The following is an 18,616-nucleotide window of genomic DNA, read 5'->3' as shown; positions in this document are numbered from 1 at the left end:
GATAACGAACCAGTCCCCAGGCAAAGTACGACCAAGGTTAGCTTCCCTCCTCTATTTCTATAGGGTCCAATCAAACCTTGTATTTTTAACATTCTTTTACGACGATGGAATATAGATGTCGCTCTTTTTATATATATATAGTCAAGCAAGGCCCCATCTAAATGACGTCTTTAGACGAAACCGTATCAATGGAACGCGAGCGTCGTCATGACAACCGATCACAAAAGAAAATATTTTCCTCTTTCACGGTACAGTCCCTGTCATCCGGGAGTATGGTACCTCGAAATAACTCTACCACATTATTCATTAGGGGCGAAACTGCCTTGATGTCCGACAAAAGCGAACTGAAGGGAGCTGGGGTTCTATATTTAAGTTATTGTTACACCAAAAATGGGCTATACTTAGACAACTTGCATTTCCTACTGGGATAAATCAGTATATATAGAAGAACTTATTTATTTATACTGAGATTTTTGGCTTTTCTTCCAATGTCCATTACGCTCTAAAAAAATGAAAATAACGTTTAAAATAGATCTTCTAAAGTTGATGTATTCCTTTTGGAATTATTTTCTTGATTTCACATATCGTTATATTATAAAAGTCAATATACACTATTATTTACCATTTTTTACCCTTATTCACCCTTTTTACGCTTAATTACCCTTATTTAAACTTAATTACCCTTATTTACACTTAGTTAAACTTATTTATCCTTATTTACCATTATATACCATTATAATCCATAATTTCCCACTATTTACCACTACTTACCATAATTTACAATAATTTCCCACTATTTACCATAATTTTCCACTATTTACCACTATTTACCATAATTTACCACTATTTACCATAATTTACAATAATTTCCCACTATTTACCATAATTTCCCACTATTTACCATAATTTACCACTATTTGCCATAATTTACCACTAGTTACACTAATTTACCATAATTTCCCACTATTTACCATAATTTCCCACTATTTACCATAATTTACCACTATTTACCATAATTTACCACTAGTTACCCTAATTTACCATAATTTCCCACTATTTACCATAATTTCCCACTATTTACCATTATTTTCCACTATTTACCATAATTTACCACTAGTTACCCTAATTTACCATAATTTCCCACTATTTACCATAATTTACTACTATTACATTTAACATCTAATTGTTCACCAGTCAGACCTCCACGCCAAAAACCTAAAATTCTCGAAAACAGAAAGAAAAAAATTGAAATAAATGAGCAACAACGGTCGGTGGTTCCGTTAATAATTTAGCCCCACACTCGTGTCGGTGGTAAAATTAGACCACGACGCACGTGGATCGTCTCAACACGGAGTAGATATAATCAGGGCCGTAGCTACATGTAGGCAGGGTTGGCTGGCCGGCCGCCACTGTCGCGTTAGGGTCTAGGGTCTCCAAAATATCATTTTTCTATAATATTATTCTATTCTATTTGGGGGCATCAAATTCTCACTCGCCCCGTTTCGAAATTTTTGCCTGCAACGGCCCTGGAAATAATTATAAATCTCGGTATATATTCAAGGCAGTGGTGTAGTCGGGCCAGGGCGTCGCCCCAGTGCTTCTTTCAAAGGTAGGGCGCGGCCCCGCCTTGGTTTTTCCATTTTGCCAGGGCGCGCCTGGCTTCTATTTCGTAAATCATTTATCTCGAATAAAGGGTGTGTGAATTTGTTATAAATTTTGACCGCAGGAAAATACCATAAGAATTTCAAATAGTCACCTAGTCACGGCCAGCTTCGATCACGCTAATAATCGAAGTTGGATGTACATTTAAAGCGGCCGGTACAACCAACTTCGATTATGATCGAAATGGAAGTTGGCCGTACCCAGGTTCTTTGTTTTTTAGGACTACACCACTGATTCAAGGTCCACTCCGGCGTTTGAAAAATCTGGGTGAAAATCCCGTGAAAATTCTTCGTGAGAACAAATCATTGCCAATAAGTCGCAAGATGACTTCGGCCCATAAATTCTGTTAAATCACCTAAATACTATTACTACTACCAAAAGTGACATAATTACCCAAAGTGTGACAATCCCTGTACTTTCGTATGCTAAAGGTTTAATGAATGCTCGGCTCGAGATCGACCACATATAAGACTATTTATTGTCGCCTTCCTGGATCTTTTTTTAGACTATGGTATTGCATCGTAGGTAGATGGCGATAGCATCTCCACAGAACGACGAAAAATCAAAAAATACACTTACTTTGACCAGTGCTACTTAGTTCCTCCGTTCCTCACTACGAGGCGTTATTTGTTGGTTTTAACTTCCTTCCCTCCCCAAGGTATACTTTCCCTTCTCCCCTCCCAACTTGTATTTCCCTCGTAACATTCATTAAGAAATTGATTTGATTTGATTTTCCAGAGCTTGAGCGAGAAACTAGGAAAATTCAAATGTTGGTGTATTCCTATAAATACTTTTAATGATTTTTAACAGACAGAGTCCTAGATATTTGTATATCACGCTAATATTGGAATCCCTGTCTTGTCTTTTTCCGTAGGAGTAGGTGATGGTGCGATCCCGTCGTTCAATTTGCGTCCTGGAGCCCAAAGCGCCCGCCATGACCTCGCCCTTCGACCTTGAGGGAGGCGAAGACGAAGGAGTGGAGATCATTCACGACCCCAATTACTCCATCAGGCAGTTCGGCGTGCGAGGGTCCGCCGCCACCGACAGCGCCGTCTGGAGGATGGACGCCGATGACGAAGAATCGTCCCAGTCCGCGCTGGCCAACCCGGTCCTGAACGGAAACACATCCTTCAAAAGGAGGGTCCCTTACAACAGCACCCCCAAACGGCCAGCTATCACAATCACAACACCCACACAGGTACGTTTCAACAAGCCCTATTTCCTACGTATTAATGCGGATGTATTACGAATATCTAACTGCATTAGAAAGTCTGACCACTGGGTCAGACTTGGGCGGGATTTCTTAGTTTTAACCTTGGAGTTGAGAAGTTGACTGTAGGGGAAAAGACTGTAAGAAGTCTGTCAGGCTCAACGTTACCCAGAATCCTTTGCTCCGCTGTATAGAAGCGCCTTAAGCGTCGCCCTAAATCGGGTTTTTATTGAAACAAAATTTCAAACATTTCAAGGAAACCTTGGAAATAACTCTCTTTTTCGTCGCTAGAGTTCAGGTAAAACGTTGGCCCCTACCAAAAACGCAGTGCATGCCGGCAGGGCTTAGGCAGCGTTGATGGGGGAAGAGACTCGATGCTACCGATATGGGCATTTCCTCTCCAGTCAACTTCTCTACTCCAAGTTGTAAAGATAGTAACGTTTCCCTTCCAGATACAATTTGGAAACTTGGTATTTTATATGGACAAGGCTTAGCGACCAATTTTAAAATAAGTAAACTTACGAATAATACACACTTTTCTTAATGGTAATTAACAAATTTCTTACTTGTACAGCTGTTTTCCTACGAATTACGAGCAATTGGTTTCCCCAGTTAACGCGCGAAATCCCGATACATTTTCATTGAACGCAAATTATTTTTGTACCAACGTGTTCATCACATTTACTCAATGGCTTAAAAACGGGTAGAAAGGTACCGTCCATCCTTAACCCACAGGTTATAAATGACATGATAGCAGCGGTGGTGATTGTCCAAAATTCCTGTGGTAGGCCCGGCCCAGTATTTTCAATTTAAAATTTGTTTATTTATTACTATATTTTTTTAAAAGTGCTCTTCCTAATATCTCATCCGTCAATGAATTCAAAATTTAAATCTCTAACTTTGGATAAATCTCTGTGTGCATGGCTAGATCGTTAAGTCTTTCTTGGCGAAGGTATTAAGGGAACCTAGCTTAACTTAAGATAATTGGGTAAAACCGGGTACACGACGAGACGATTTTCTGTCGAAATCAATTTTATGCTTATTTCAACTTACAAAGAGACTACCCGAGGTGTAACACACCGATTTTGTTCAAACTCGTGGGTTAAGTAGGCCTTAATGAATCATGAAAATTCCCAAAAAAGGAAAAGTTTCAACGGGTATTAGTTTTGCCATGGCAACCGAAAATGTTATTGACAACACAAACTGGAAAATTCCTTACCGAAAAAAAACATGGGATTTTGAAAAATTCTAAAATTTCCCAAAATTTAAAAAAATTTAAAATGCAAAAACTAGAAAAATTTTATCAAAATTGTCGAAATAAAAATTAAATTGATAAAATTGTCCAAGCGGGCACCTTTAGAAATTTTCAAAATCCCATGTTTTTTTTCGGTAAGGAATTTTCCATTTTGTGTTGTCAAAAACATTTTCAGTTGCCATAGCAAAACTAATGACCGTTGAAACTTTTCCTTTTGGGAATTTTCATGAACAAAATCGGTGTTTTACACCTTTGGTAGTCTCCTTGTTAATGTTACTTGTATCTTCAAAATCAAAATAACTTCTGTAAAAAGACTGAATTCGGACCAAAATAAAGGGTTAGCAAGTTTTTCCTGATTACTATTTATCCTCAATTTTATTTCTGTGGGGGCTCTGCCACCGTACGTTTCTCCTTGAGGGGGCTTGAGCCCCAGAACCCCCACGGGATCACTGCGACTGTACGTGGTAGATATGAATACATTGATACGTAATAAAAACCGGATATTACGTTTCTTGACTAGATGCAGCGGGGTAGGTACATTTGTTCGAATTTCAATCGTCCGAACGGTGGAACAAATGTTCGAATTTCATTCGTCCGAACCGCCGAAATGACAAATGTTTCAATTGTTCGAATTGGACAACTTGTTTGTTTCATTCGTCCGAATCGGTAGCATCACTTGTCCGAATTCTGGCGCTAAATTAGTATTTCTTATTGCTGTTTTTTTGGTCCGGATTTTTTTAGTGCAAGAATTAAAAATAAAAAACTACATTGTTGCGTTTAATTTTGTGGATATTTTAGTTTAGGTTAGGTTTGGTTCACGTTAATGTTACTATTTTCTTATATTAACAATATTTAAAAAAAAAACAACCAATTCCTAATGTTCGAAAAAACGGACAAACGATTATTCGAACAAATGAAATTCGCCAGTAAAGTTGACATAAATTGAACAACTAAATCACCAACAAAAGTTGTGATAAATTTTTCGGGCAAATGAAATACGTTTTCGGACATGCGATCCTGTTTTCCGGCATTCGGACAAATGATCTTTCGGACATTTGTACCACCGTTCGGACGAATGAAATTCGAACAAATGTACCCAAACCGATGCAGCGATTCCGATTTAGGCCACGCCTACGTTTCCAATCACTGGGAGCAATGAGTCTCTCTAGATTCTTGGTCCATGTAAAAGGCGGTTTGAGAATAAACACATTTCTAAAGATTAACGTTTTTTTAACAAGTGTTAAAAGAAAAATGGTGCCATCTAGAATCAAACGCGAAAACCAAAATAGATATGTTCTGGTGGATAGAAAGTCATATTACGATGTCTAGGGACAAAGTAAATGTAGGCTATGTTTTCATGAAATGAGGTCAAGGATAATGTGTTGCCAGTCATTAGCAGCTTTCATATCAGCCCCTACTTCCAACCATTATCCTTAAAGGCCTAGGTTTTTTCTGTCTGTCACCCTTTAAATTTACTTTCCTTCCAAACAAATACCCTGGTGGTAGGCCAACGTGTTCTGCTGTTGGCCTACCACCAGGGTATTTGTTTGGAAGGAAAGTAAATTTAAAGGGTGACAGACAGGAAAAGCTAGGCCTTTAAAGGAACACAGTATCGTTTGAATTTCAATAATTTCCAGAATTGAAGTACCGAAATTCGGGTAAAGGTTTCAAAATAACTAATTCCAACCCACCTAACAACATTAATTTAGTAAAATAATACTAAATCGACCTCTAAAATTCTTCCACATTGCAAAAAAAAACCAAAACGTAATGAACGGGCACGTAACTAATGACGTCGATTAAAACTAAATATTCCCCTCGTCAAACTAGTGGCGCCATCCCTATTGTATAATGTACGGTTATCGTGTTTAATCTAGTAAAAAAATAAAAAAATCAAAAAGTGTCTAACAATCATACGTCATATCATTGAGTTGGTAATAAATAGAGGTACAACTAAATCTGGCTGGCGCGGGACCAATTTCGTTCAATAAGGAGACTTTATCAACTTTATCGTTCTACCGTGGCGGCATCTGTCTCTAGTGGTGGCTACTATATTGCAATTGTTTTTTTTCGCGAATCTGATGCGAAATTGAAAGGTTTAATTACTCGTAACAAACAAACCTTTGAAGTTGTTTAAAAATAATTTTATTCTGTCAACACGATCCTTTTTAACACAAGTTACGGTGAGTTAGCTAATAATTATTTATTTTTAGCCATATAACTTTACAAAATATAGATGGCGCTACCGCCTAATTATAAAGATGAACTTCGTACAGTCTTATCAGAAAAGGTCCCGCGTAACCATGGCAACCGAAATCGTAATTGTAATTCTAGCAGTATTATTCCCAATTCAATGCGTCATATTTACTTTTGACAAATTGAAACTAAAAGTGTCGGTATTTTTCGTCCAATCGCAGAGCCATCTGCCGCAGACGCCGATGTACGCGTCACAGGCGGAGGACGATTCCCGAATCAACGGCGGAGAGTCCGACTCCAGCTCAGCCAGCGATGACGTGGTTATGTCGTCGCTGGCGCCATCTACAGCCAAACTGGCCAAACGGTCGTCATCGTCTTCATCGAGCTCTTCATCCTCCAGCTCTTCATCGTCGTCATCGGGACTCGGGGGCAGTTTGGGAGGCGGACCCACCGGAAGCGACCGGGGCAGCGTGGCCTCCCCTTCCGCCCTCCTGTTGACCGGCGACCTCATCGGCACGACGGGAGGGGGCGGGGCTAGTTCCGGCGCTTCCGGTTCCGGCATCTCCACCACTTCCGGTCGTAGAAAGAGGAACGCCCTCAACGCCCGAGAGAGGAACCTGAGAAGACTGGAGAGCAACGAGCGCGAGCGAATGAGGATGCACAGTCTCAACGACGCTTTTCAGGTTAGAGCCCTTCGCACTCGACTGGTTACCGTGGAAACCCTGCTTTTCTTTACGCACTTTTATCCCATTCCAAAGTCAGGTTAAATAGCTACCGCGTGGGAAAGATGGCGCGCGGGAAATTTAATTGTCGTCTCCGGTAATTATTACGGAGATTGAAGATAAGTAAACCACCAGACACTTCAATTCAAGCTAGAAAGAGTGACGGATTTATTCGTTGGTGAATGTCTGGTAAGCTTAGCTTTTAATAAATTAACAAGCTCTCAAAAATAGGAAGTAATTAAGGATCGCTCGCCTGAATGAAGTCATTTAAGCGTCGGTGAATTTTTAATTAAACTTTAGCTGATTTATATATAAAGTAATACAATTTAGTAATTTGCATTCACCTTACGTAACGGGAAGCTATAGTAGACCTTATTTAACCATGTACCATTTAAAAGATTTAATATTAAAACCGTAAAGACTTTGTGGTTACCAGTTACTATGGAAACTGAGACTAAAACGTTAACAAACATCGATTCCGAAAATTTTCAGTGTGCATTTATTCAAAATAGTTCTTTATTAACAGAATCAATTTTACTTCTACATTTCAATTTTATCATTGAAACTAGTGGCAGAAGCATTTTTTTTTTAATTAAAAAGTCATGAAAATATTTTTAAATACGTTTTGAGAAAACTGTTCTGATCAAAAAAAGATGTTTTACTCCGACTACTCTGAAGATGGCGCTACGCAGCACTAGGGGGATTTCCGCTTCTATTTACTAACGGCACCCCCGTTAAAAATTGGAAGAGCAGGCCCTTAGTGTTGTGTAGCGCCAAAAAACATCTTCCTCATTAGGGCATTGTGTATATTATCCAAAATAAACTAGCCCACATGTTTGCATCATAGTTGGACATAAGGCACTAGTCACGGCATTTGACTATTAAAGAGGAGCGGCAAAGCTTTTCCAAATATGGCCTTATTTCCGTATCAAAAGATTAACAATACGTTCAATATACTAACACGTACCTTTTTTTGTCTTGAAAAAATAGCTTCTGGCCCAAAAAGTTGAAATGAAAAATAACGCCAGGTGTTTGGGTTTGAATTTTCGCCGCCAGCGCCCCTAACCCCGTATGAGCGATTTGCGAACAATCCTAACTTTTAAAATCGCGCAATTTAGGCTTAGGTCTCTTATAACTGGAACGCGCCACGCGTGCAAAACCATTTTTTCGCGTCTTCAGCAGCGCGCACTTTTACGTTGTTTTTCTGTCTCACCAACTTCTCACCAGTTGTCGCGGCGGACGCGCGCTTTTCGATTTCCCGAAATTTCTTTATTTTATTAAAAATTAACCACTCAATATTTTTTGATGCGGTTTTCGCCATAAATTTTAGTTTTTAACGGGCTATAGGGCTATCTAACGGGCTATAGGGCTATCTAACTGGTTAAAGCTTGACCGTTCCCCTTTCAAATAAATGCTCTGACTACTAAAATTAATCGAAATCTGGGGGCTCACTAGTCAATTTGACTAGTGAAAAATTTACGTAAATAAAATAAATGTGATCGGCCAAAGTCATGTAACTCAAGTGATTATAAATTCCTATTTTAATTCCGACGGGTAAAGCCAAATGTCGGCTGTCCTTGTTTTTATACCCCATTTCCCCCCCACTAGTCAGTGACTACTAAAATAAATTAAGATAGGACGCTCACTAGTCAGGCTGACTACTTAAAAAATATCCCTGGTTTACACGCTAATGGTATCAAAGCCATCACGTCTTTCACGAAGACAACTGATCAATTCTAATGATTTAAATTTTGATCACAGGCGTTGAGGGAAGTAATACCGCACGTCAGTCTGGAGCGAAAACTGAGCAAAATCGAAACCCTGACCCTGGCCAAGAATTACATCATGGCCCTGACCAACGTCATCTGCGACATGCGAGGCGACACCAAACCGTACGGACTCATCACCGAAGGCAGCAACGACGGCGGAGGGCTCAGCAGCGACCCGGAAGATCAACTTCCGGAAGAGGCGGAAGTGGACGACGACGAAATGGACAATCAGGAAAAAGAACTTCCAGTGGCCGTCATCAGCACCACGAATGAGCCCGCACGACGCCGAAGACGACGTCCCCAAAGATCGTCCAGCGCCGACTCCAACGGCAAGAGCAGCGCTGCAGGTGGTCGCGACGCGAGCAAGAGCAGCGTTCCAGGCGTCGTCGGAGTTCGGGGATCTTTGAGGAGAAACGGCAGAAGTCAAGCGCATACCATTCCACAAAATCAAGTCCTAGTATCGGCGAACTTTGATCCCAATCAACTAGGGGTCATGACTTCCGGTAGCACCTTTGAGAAAATATCTTAGTGCTTGTGTCCACCTGATCCCATCCCTTATTTTTGGGCCCTCAACCCCCCTAATTGACCTTCATCTTATAATAATATCTTTTCTCCTATACCATTTATAATACCCATTTTTTTCCATAAGTGTTTCACGAGTAAAGTATAAAACGAAACCGGAAGTACAAACCACAGTTTCCGGTTCCTTTTTTTCTCTTCCTTCGGCAAGAATTAAACGTAAAACATTTTCGCAAATAGCCCATACTCTAAGTATAAATGTTCCAGTCAATGGCGGATTACCAAATGTGTCAAGTTGACTGGACGCGCTATCATACTCCCCAAGGCTCTCCCCAGTCGAAAGATATCGCTTAAAACATATAGCATTTTTATATTACTATTATTTTTTTAATTTTACGTTTAAAATCGCGCTACGTAAAAATAAACATTCCAAATAAACCCAATCGTGGCGATTGCATGTGATTTTATACATGTTGAAACAGACAAATTGAAGATTGAAAAGGAAGTGGATGATACAAAAAAACACTATAATTACATTTGTGAAATGCAAAAAACTATGATTCAAAAAACCTCCCGATTTAAAAAAAGGGAATTGAATGTCCAATATAAATCGTTCGCAAAAATAATCAAACGAAAAAAATGTTTATTTTTCAAGGGCCTCTTAAAAGCATATTATGGAAATAGCTGACGCGAACTTCAAACAATTACCAAATTAAAAAGTAAACAAAGCAAAAAGGAACATTCCTGAAATGTACCATTATCACGAAAAGAAAAATTATATATGTATATATAAATATCTTATGAACGATATATTTTTGTGGTCCCATATTATATTAAAATGTCTAAATATACTCAGATTTACCCCTATAACTCCATCCCTCCAACGATAAAAAGATCGATTTACAATTATTTTACTAATTAGTTACTAATAACGTTAAAAATCTTGTTATTTGGGACTTTGTGTCCATTTTGATAGAGTAAGTGCTGCAAATGGTCAGTTTCGAATTCCATTGACCGTTCTCAGAGCGTACTGAGGTCGACCTAGGAGCGCTCTCAGATTGAACTCGTACTCTAATCTTAAATAGAAATGGCAAAATAAAATCGATCCGAGTGCGCTCTGAAAGTGTAAATGGAATTCGTCATATCTACAGGAAACTATTTTGGGTTTATAGAGGTTTCGTGAGTAGTTTCAATTTTATCTGACAATTTGACGTGTACGGGGAACTCGTAGGAGGTGCAGGCTGTACACACGAACGTACGTTTCAAGTTCCTTCTACAAGTTTTTGGGTGATGGCTTAACCTCTCTATTCTATATTTTTTAAGTAAACTATTACAGAATTTGTTCCACGCAGTCATTTCTCTCTAAATATATATAAAACATTTTACAACGTAATTATAAAATTGATAATTAACGAAATTAACTAATTCCAACCCACCTAACCAAATTAATTTAGTAAAATAATACTAAATCGACCTTCAAAATTCTTCCATATTGCAAAAAAAACAAAACGTAATGAACGTGCACGTGATTGTTACGTAACTAATGACGTCGACTAAAACTAAACATTCCCCTCGGCAAACCAGTGGCGCCATCTCTATTGTATAATGTACGTTTATCGTGTTTAATCTAGGCAAAAATTAAAAAAAGCTAAAAGTGTCGAACAGCGTGATAACAATCACTAAATAAAAACCCACAAACCAAGAATATTGCGTTCAAACATATTGCAGCTATAAATAGTAGTGTAAGTCAAATCTGATTGGTTAAAATATACAAATTAAAAGTTCGATGGTCGTCTCTCATTGGTTGCTTATATAAATCAGTAAACACGTAGTAGAAACTAAACGAATCAACGTAATGCACAGACTTACATCGTCATGAAAGCGTACCCAATTGATACTACAAAAATATCAAAATAAGATGATACTGCCAGATAATTTCCCCGTGAAATTAAAATAGTTTAAGTATGACGTCATCGGAATCTTGGGATGTCCTCAGAATTTTTTAACGTCATCAGAATTTTTTGAGGTCCTCAGAATCCTTTGACGTTATCAGAATTCTTTACGGTCATTATAATCTTTTGACGTCATCGATATCTATTGACGTCATCGGAATCTTTTGACATCATCAAAATCTTTTGAGGTCATCGGAATCTTTTGACGTCATCGGAATCTTTTGACATCATCAAAATCTTTTGAGGTCATCGGAATCTTTTGACGTCATCTTAATTTTCTTTAATGGGGAGAATTAAAAGCTAAACGGTAAATAACAAAAATGTTTAAAATAAAAATTTATAAATGTTGACCGTATCGAAATAAATTTTAACTTCAACAAAAGAGGGTATAGATTAAGAAAACCAAACAAATCTTTATGCGTTATATAAAAAGGTGCCAAAAAATATAAGATGAATATTTTTATTACTATCAAGAATTTAAGTTTAAGATAAAAATTAAGGAAAAAAGTCACACTATTCAAATGTTAGAAAAAAAGTATATATATAAAAATTTATGTAAAAGAAATGAATAAAAACTGTAAACGTGAAAATATATTCTTTGGTATAAATTATTTTACCTACTAGGATGTACTTAAATTTGTATAACATCTACTTTCTGAGTAAAACAACGCAGATTTGAGGGCAAAATGTTTTGTGAACCACAACGTAAAAAGCGAACATTTTTGCAAAACATTTTTGACAAACGAACAATGGCCGTGTGAGTCAGTGTTTCCACTTTGCGGCGAAAAAGGGCGTTTTCGGCGAAAACTGTCTCGGTGGGCACAATAAATTTTAAAACCGGCGAAAAGGCGAATAAGCGGCGAAAACCATTGAAAACGGCGCAAATTGCGGCGAAAATATTTTTCGATATTTTCAGTCAGAAAAACTAAAAAATCGTAGTCTCTGTAGTCCCTCTACTCTGACCCCTATGACCGCCCATTCATTTTTTATATATACCAATAAAAAATGTGTAACATTTAAAGAAATAAAATGTATTTTTTTATATAAAAAAATATTGCCTAAATCTAAGATTGGAAATAAAGAGAAGTAAAATATGCAGTGACACTCACTAAAAAAAATTAAGGTAAATCTATGGGGGGAAATTGCGGCGAAAACGGCGGCGAAAATCGACTATAGAACCGGCGAAAACTGGTAAAATTTCCCCTAAAATAGGCGAAAATCTCTACCGCAGAGTGGAAACACTGTGAGTGGTGAAAAAATGTTGACATGAATGGGCGACGCGAACACATAAAGAACGAAGTGTTCGAGGATTAGCTAGAAATAATTAAAACGAACAATAATTGTATGTACATATCCTATTGATAAAACAATACTAAATACCTTTAATAATTTAAATTGACATGTTTGCCGTAGAAGATATATTTTATAAGTAATTTTCTCTTGCCAGTTAACGCGCGAAATCTCTATAAATTTTCGTCGAGCATGTGTACGAAAATTATTCGTAAATCTTTAAAAAATTCTGAACCTACTACAATCTTTATTGTTAAACATAATTCATTGCATTTTAACTTATTTTTGTTCAATGAAAAAGAGGTTTATTATAATTTAGTTAAAATTTAACTCTAAGCCTCGGTCATGCGATACGGCAGTTATTTAGTCAACATTCGTAAGTTTTGGAAATCTCAATTCTCAACCAATCGGACTTAAAGCACTACGTCGGAGAAGCTGCCGAAAGCGACATCTATCGTACCATCCAGGTACTGCACTAGGGTCACCAATAAGCCAGTTTCAATAACCACCCCGCCAACTATCGGCTTTAATAAAACTATAAAGATGGTACTTGTCACAGCAAAGATAAGACTAAGCTGACGTCTTAGGTCACCGAGGTCAGGCTGAGGTATGAGGTTAAAATAAACCCCAACGCCGCCGACACCGATCGTTTTTTTTTGCACCGCCACCGCCTATGTTTTCTCGGCGCGCCGCTGATGGTTTATACTATTTTTTAACAGGGTTACCAGATTTTCCGTTGATATCAGTCTCTTTGCAACTTTAACCAAAATGTAGTTCACATTTCAATTATTACTTTGGTAGTGCAAATAAATGGCAGTTTATTTTCTACGAAATTTCATATAAACGCCACGCCGCGTCGACGCCACCGTTAAAATTTGGTTCTACGCCTCCGCCGATAAAAAGTCGGCGCACGCCAATCGCGCCGCCGCCGCCGATGGAAAATCACCGGATTGCCGCTCCGGTCAAAATTTCGCGGTGTGGGGGTCTACGTCAAAGTACCATCTTCGCCGGCTTTTTCGAAACTAGTCTAAACAGCGTTGCCACACGTACGATAATTATCGTACATGTCGATAATTTCTAGCTAATTTTTAGGACGCACGATATTTCAATGGCGTACTATCAAAAGTAAATGAACTGAGGTTATCTACCTACTATACTCCCCATGTTGGAGGCGTTTTCCTTATGAAGTTACATTTTGACCTCGAATTTGAAATTTTGCGCGCTCCTAGGTCGAAAAAAAAAGTTTTTGCTTTTATGAAAACATTTTTTATACATAGAAATAGCTATCCCACAATTCCCAAGTGCAATTTATCGCGTCAAAAGGCGTGGATGGAAATTAACTGTTATTTGCGAGGGGTAAGACAGTCTCATATAATCTGTACACTGAGTTCGTGCATTTAGCACTGTCAAAGGTACGGCAGTGCACACCGAGTTCGCAGAGTGTCTTACTCCTCGTTTATTTGACTCGAATTGCTCATCATTTTCATAAAGAAAACGACCTCCAGTTCTGAGCGCTATTTCGATAACTTTGGTTCATCTACTACTGGTACTATATAGTACACATTTTTCGAAAATTCAGCTTGCGCGTACGATTATGTACGATAATTTTTTAAATTGGCTGAAAACCAGTTAAAACTGTTACTTTTAAACATAAGTTTTCAATCAGGCGTACGGTAATGTTTTTCTGAAATCGATAATTTTTTGGATCTGGTAGGATAATTTGAGTTTCAAGAACTGGCAGCGCTGAAACTAGCTTATTGCTCCATATTTTAATTTCAAAAGTAACCGTGAAAGCTGCAATTAGTTCCCGTCTAGAAAAAAAATCGTTATCCGAACGAAACCTTCGACGAATTAAGGTTCGTTTGTACCTTCTATTATCGTCGCTAGAGGGCACCGATAGATAAAGGAGACCAAGAACTCGCGGTACAGGGAAACTCCGAAACTTGGCTATTTTTGTATTGTTACGAAGTACATTGAGACGATCCTTTGTCTTTACAATGTACTCCAGTATACATGTATAGGACTTAAGCCAAAGGATTTGCTGATAACTGAACGGTGAAAAAGATTTCTTAACCGAGTCAAGGAAGAGGAAAAAAATTGGCGGAAGAGATATAGTCTTGTTTGTACTGGAAAATATTTGCTTCGTTGTTCCGTCTTTACTTCCTTCAGAAATAAATAACCCGTGAGAAGAGGAGCCAACTGGGACACTGAAACAACGAAGATAACCAGATTATCCAAAGGCTTAACGAGATTAGTTGCCTACCGACGTGTCTGTACACCAAAATCTCCAAGTTTTTAAAATTATTTAAGTTTGTAAGGACTGGCCTTTAAAGTATAAAATTTAAGAGTAAAGATTTCTGTATGAAATACGAAAGTAATTTTCCATTCTAAATGCTAAATTCTTTTCATAGGAGCTGCAAAAGACTGTTCTAACTAACTAATCTATGACCGAGGGGGAGGACGTAGTACAGCGTGTCTTTTTACCAAGGTTCCCTCCGTAGCAGGGCCTGGGTTCTCACTCAGAGGCCCTGTTTGTGTGATATTTAGATTAAATTGGTGGGTATCAACTGATATTTATCTTGAATTTGTTTGTGCCAACTAATATTTAGATTAAATTGGTGGGTATCAACTGATATTTATCTTGAATTTGTTTGTGCCAACTAATATTTAGATTAAATTGGTGGGTATCAACTGATATTTATCTTGAATTTGTTTGTGTCAACTAATATTTAGATTAAATTGGTGGGTATCAACTGATATTTATCTTGAATTTGTTTGTGCCAACTAATATTTAGATTAAATTGGTGGGTATCAACTGATATTTATCTTGAATTTGTTTGTGCCAACTAATATTTAGATTAAATTGGTGGGTATCAACTGATATTTATCTTGAATTTGTTTGTGCCAACTAATATTTAGGTTATATTGGTGGGTATCAACTGATATTTATCTTGAATTTGTTTGTGCCAACTAATATTTAGATTAAATTGGTGGGTATCAACTGATATTTTTCTTGAATTTGTTTGTGCCAACTAATATTTAGATTAAATTGGTGGGTATCAACTGATATTTATCTTGAATTTGTTTGTGCCAACTAATATTTAGAATAAATTGGTGGGTATCAACTGATATTTATCTTGAATTTGTTTGTGCCAACTAATATTTAGATTAAATTGGTGGGTATCAACTGATATTTATCTTGAATTTGTTTGTGTCAACTAATATTTAGATTAAATTGGTGGGTATCAACTGATATTTATCTTGAATTTGTTTGTGCCAACTAATATTTAGGTTATATTGGTGGGTATCAACTGATATTTATCTTGAATTTGTTTGTGCCAACTAATATTTAGATTAAATTGGTGGGTATCAACTGATATTTATCTTGAATTTGTTTGTGTCAACTAATATTTAGATTAAATTGGTGGGTATCAACTGATATTTATCTTGAATTTGTTTGTGCCAACTAATATTTAGGTTATATTGGTGGGTATCAACTGATATTTATCTTGAATTTGTTTGTGCCAACTAATATTTAGATTAAATTGGTGGGTATCAACTGATATTTATCTTGAATTTGTTTGTGCCAACTAATATTTAGATTAAATTGGTGGGTATCAACTGATATTTATCTTGAATTTGTTTGTGCCAACTAATATTTAGAATAAATTGGTGGGTATCAACTGATATTTATCTTGAATTTGTTTGTGCCAACTAATATTTAGATTAAATTGGTGGGTATCAACTGATATTTATCTTGAATTTGTTTGTGTCAACTAATATTTAGATTAAATTGGTGGGTATCAACTGATATTTATCTTGAATTTGTTTGTGCCAACTAATATTTAGGTTATATTGGTGGGTATCAACTGATATTTATCTTGAATTTGTTTGTGCCAACTAATATTTAGATTAAATTGGTGGGTATCAACTGATATTTATCTTGAATTTGTTTGTGCCAACTAATATTTAGATTAAATTGGTGGGTATCAACTGATATTTATCTTGAATTTGTTTGTGCCAACTAATATTTAGATTAAATTGGTGGGTATCAACTGATATTTATCTTGAATTTGTTTGTGTCAACTAATATTTAGATTAAATTGGTGGGTATCAACTGATATTTATCTTGAATTTGTTTGTGCCAACTAATATTTAGGTTATATTGGTGGGTATCAACTGATATTTATCTTGAATTTGTTTGTGCCAACTAATATTTAGATTAAATTGGTGGGTATCAACTGATATTTATCTTGAATTTGTTTGTGCCAACTAATATTTAGATTAAATTGGTGGGTATCAACTGATATTTATCTTGAATTTGTTTGTGCCAACTAATATTTAGATTAAATTGGTGGGTATCAACTGATATTTATCTTGAATTTGTTTGTGCCAACTAATATTTAGATTAAATTGGTGGGTATCAACTGATATTTATCTTGAATTTGTTTGTGTCAACTAATATTTAGATTAAATTGGTGGGTATCAACTGATATTTATCTTGAATTTGTTTGTGCCAACTAATATTTAGGTTATATTGGTGGGTATCAACTGATATTTATCTTGAATTTGTTTGTGCCAACTAATATTTAGATTAAATTGGTGGGTATCAACTGATATTTATCTTTAATTTGTTTGTGCCAACTAATATTTAGATTAAATTGGTGGGTATCAACTGATATTTATCTTGAATTTGTTTGTGCCAACTAATATTTAGATTAAATTGGTGGGTATCAACTGATATTTATCTTGAATTTGTTTGTGCCAACTAATATTTAGATTAAATTGGTGGGTATCAACTGATATTTATCTTGAATTTGTTTGTGTCAACTAATATTTAGATTAAATTGGTGGGTATCAACTGATATTTATCTTGAATTTGTTTGTGCCAACTAATATTTAGGTTATATTGGTGGGTATCAACTGATATTTATCTTGAATTTGTTTGTGCCAACTAATATTTAGATTAAATTGGTGGGTATCAACTGATATTTATCTTGAATTTGTTTGTGCCAACTAATATTTAGATTAAATTGGTGGGTATCAACTGATATTTATCTTGAATTTGTTTGTGCCAACTAATATTTAGATTAAATTGGTGGGTATCAACTGATATTTATCTTGAATTTGTTTGTGCCAACTAATATTTAGATTAAATTGGTGGGTATCAACTGATATTTATCTTGAATTTGTTTGTGCCAACTAATATTTAGATTAAATTGGTGGGTATCAACTGATATTTATCTTGAATTTGTTTGTGTCAACTAATATTTAGATTAAATTGGTGGGTATCAACTGATATTTATCTTGAATTTGTTTGTGCCAACTAATATTTAGGTTATATTGGTGGGTATCAACTGATATTTATCTTGAATTTGTTTGTGCCAACTAATATTTAGATTAAATTGGTGGGTATCAACTGATATTTATCTTGAATTTGTTTGTGCCAACTAATATTTAGATTAAATTGGTGGGTATCAACTGATATTTATCTTGAATTTGTTTGTGTCAACTAATATTTAGGTTATATTGGTGGGTATCAACTGATATTTATCTTGAATTTGTTTGTGCCAACTAATATTTAGATTAAATTGGTGGGTATCAACTGATATTTATCTTGAATTTGTTTGTGTCAACTAATATTTAGGTTATATTGGTGGGTATCAACTGATATTTATCTTGAATTTGGGGGTATCAACTGATATTTAGATTAAATTTGTGGGTATATCTGAATTTGAGGGTATCAACTGGTATTTAGATTAAATTTGTGAGTATATCTGAATTTGAGGGTATCAACTGATATTTATATGGAATTTGTAGGTTAACATCTGTTAATTAGATATAATTTGAGGGTATAAACTGAATTTATGGGTATCAACTAATAATTAAATGGAATTTACAGCAGGTATCAACTGATATTTATATTGAATTTACGGGTATCACCTGATTTTATATTGAATTTATGTTTTTTAAGTGATATTTATATTGAGTTTATGGGTATCAACTGAAAATTAGATTGAATTTGTGGGTATCAACTGCAA

General features: G+C 36.2%; 1 protein-coding gene across 3 annotated transcripts in view; it reads left to right on the top strand.

The window, feature by feature from the left end:
- Positions 1-11,810, top strand: part of LOC149961193 (uncharacterized) — a 151,678-nt gene extending 139,868 nt beyond the window's left edge. For all 3 annotated transcript variants that reach the window (XM_090170087.1, XM_090169988.1, XM_090170030.1), the window contains exons 2-4: positions 2,537-2,860; positions 6,545-7,006; positions 8,807-11,810. In XM_090170087.1, coding sequence (XP_090026213.1) covers positions 2,546-2,860; positions 6,545-7,006; positions 8,807-9,343 — 1,314 coding nt within the window. In that variant the 5' untranslated portion in view covers positions 2,537-2,545 and the 3' untranslated portion in view covers positions 9,344-11,810. The remainder of the gene's footprint in view (positions 1-2,536; positions 2,861-6,544; positions 7,007-8,806) is intronic.
- The last annotated feature ends 6,806 nt before the right edge of the window (positions 11,811-18,616 follow it).

Source organism: Leiobunum rupestre, chromosome 1, assembly GCF_980474605.1.
Source record: "Leiobunum rupestre chromosome 1, qqLeiRupe1.1.hap1, whole genome shotgun sequence".
NCBI lineage: Eukaryota > Metazoa > Arthropoda > Arachnida > Opiliones > Sclerosomatidae > Leiobunum > Leiobunum rupestre.
The sequence above is the reverse complement of the archived record's forward strand: the minus strand, read 5'-3'. Positions and strand labels throughout refer to the sequence as shown.